General features: G+C 42.8%; 1 protein-coding gene across 1 annotated transcript in view; it reads left to right on the forward strand.

The window, feature by feature from the left end:
• LOC134029436 (probable G-protein coupled receptor 149) overlaps nt 1–55 on the forward strand; it is a 2,710-nt gene extending 2,655 nt beyond the window's left edge. Inside the window, exon 4 of the mRNA XM_062473531.1 lies at nt 25–55. Within this exon, the coding sequence (XP_062329515.1) occupies nt 25–55 (31 nt within the window). The remainder of the gene's footprint in view (nt 1–24) is intronic.
• The last annotated feature ends 2,397 nt before the right edge of the window (nt 56–2,452 follow it).

Genomic DNA, 2,452 nt, shown 5'->3' on the forward strand with positions numbered 1-2,452 from the left:
CCTCGTTTTCTCCTCCTTCTGTAGGATATTGAACTTTCTCGAGCCCCAACTCTAACTAAACCAGTGCCGTGATTGACAGTGAGACTCTCCCGGCCGCCAGAGTCATGCCGTCTCGTGCCACAGTGATCGGTCCCCTATACCGACGTCTACCGACTGGTAATTGGATGTCATTCCGAGCGCGCAGACGGGAAACCGTTGAAGAGAGAGAGAATGTACGGTAGTTAGCCTTCATGTTTAAGAGAGAAAAGGAGAGAAGGAGCGGTCCGCTATAGTCTGGACCTCCCCGTTCAACCGCTGCAAAACCGGGGGGTTCGCTGTCCGTGGTGCTGGAAACACGGCTTCGGTTGAAGCCTCCCCTGCGGTGTTCGGCTCGCCGCAAATTTAGAAAACGGGAAACCGTTACGTTCCTACATTGCAGCCAACCCAATCAAATAACATCGGTCAAAAACGTCAAAGATTAAACGGATCTAAGGTAATCTCCAGCTCGAGAGGACATGGTTACCTGATTGATGCAGAGGGCAAGGTGCTTCCGCTCCCGCGCTGAGCTCAGACTCCCGCTCCGCATCCTTGCGTCTTCTCCCGGATACGTACTCCTTAAATCACACAAGGAGCGTGGATCAGACTCGTGACAGTCTAGCATATCGACCACAGACAGATCACCTCTATCGTTTCACGGTGACAGCGCGGGTCTCCAACAAGATTATTGTCTCTCAAAGTCTCTGAGATACCGTTTGCTGTTGCTACCGAACTGATTATGTCCGGATGCATGTTTAGTCTAGGTCGTGAAACAAGATAATAGCTTGGTAAAAGGCGTTGAGATACACTTACCGATAATTGCCGGTTCTGAGCATGGCTGGTCGTTCCCGCGGTCAGACAGACACGAATAAACAGCTGGAGAACGGAGCCGCCCGACAGTCGGTGAAGCTGGACTTGGGAAACGCTCTCAGCCAATGGGATCCTCTTACATGATTTACACCGTCCAGGCCGTGTGTGTGTGTGTGTGTGTGTGTGTGTGTGTGTGTGTGTGTGCGAGTGTGTGTGTGGCAGGCACCGTCTAATATGGCAGGCTACCCTCAGATCAATGTGAGGAATATGATAATGTGACATTTGACATAATCATGATCATTCAATGATTTCGTGAGACGGAAGCCTATGAGGTACATTCAAACGCTCTGGAATAACAGTGCTACAATTTTAGAATTTAGCTGACGTTTTTATCCAAAGCGACATACAATGTGCATATATAAAGCCAATCACCACAGAAAAGAAGTGAAAATGTCGAAAGACCAGAAAATCAAATATCAGAAGTGCATAAATCTAACAGACTATCTTTCGGTGGCTGGAGTCAAACAAATCTGGAATATTTAGTTATAGGCTAGACCAATCTCATATGAGATGGGAAGTACAAACACTTTGTTATTGTAGGCTACGAGTAGATTTTCCTGGTATCAGTACTTTACTTCACAATTTTTTACTTTCACTCCTCCATATTTTTTACACAAATATCTGTACTTTCTACTTATTACATGTTAAAGTCAGAATCGTTACTTTAGTTCTTATCTGTAGCTAGCCTTTTTGGTGGCATTATCTAAATTATTTCTTGTCATTGCGTGTCTTTTTGTCATTTCCTGGCCATCACGCACAACACAGAAGGGAACAAGAAACATTCGAATTTGTAATTATTTTTTTCTTTTTAAGGTAAAACAAAAAGTACACTATTTTACTCTGCTCTAGTTTATTCTACTCTGTTGTAGTCTTCTCTGTTCTCCTCCTCTCCTCTCCTTTCACTGTGTATGTGAAAAAAACGGATTCAAAATCTTTCGAAAGGTTGAAAAATGTATTTTCAAAAAGATTGACAACAACGTTTTGAAAGTTTGAAAAAAATATATGTTCCCCAATTTTTTTTTTACAAAATGCTTCTAAAGTTGAAAACATATTTTGGGAAAAAATATATATAAACAAAGGTTTGCATCATTGAAGAGTAGGCCTACTCGATGAGGACTCTACTGTAGGCTACTCTACTGTACTCTGCTTTAATCTACTCTGTTTGTGAGGTCCAGTTACCAGCATGGCACTAAAACAGGTAATGGCTACTTTTTACTTAAGTAGGCCTATATGTCAGAGCCCACACTTCTTTATTTTAACTAAGTGAAAAAGTGTAGTCAGAACTTTACCAGTCTTTACCACTTTACCAGTCTTTTTAAACATGAGTATCTGTACTTCTACTTGAGTGAAGGATGTGTGTGTACTTTTGCCATCTCTGCTCATGTTTAAGGTGAACATATGGCCTAATCAATTCAATAACGTCATAGCTCTGTGTAAACTGATGCTCATTGTTTATTCACCCACGTCTTTGCTCGTTTATCTACGGTGGCGTTGTGTCGGTTTAGCTCTGCACACAGACTACCCGGGAGAGAAGCACAGCTTCGTCGAATAGTGATAAGAGTAGCTT

The sequence above is a fragment of the Osmerus eperlanus genome, chromosome 11 (genome assembly GCF_963692335.1).
Source record: "Osmerus eperlanus chromosome 11, fOsmEpe2.1, whole genome shotgun sequence".
NCBI lineage: Eukaryota > Metazoa > Chordata > Actinopteri > Osmeriformes > Osmeridae > Osmerus > Osmerus eperlanus.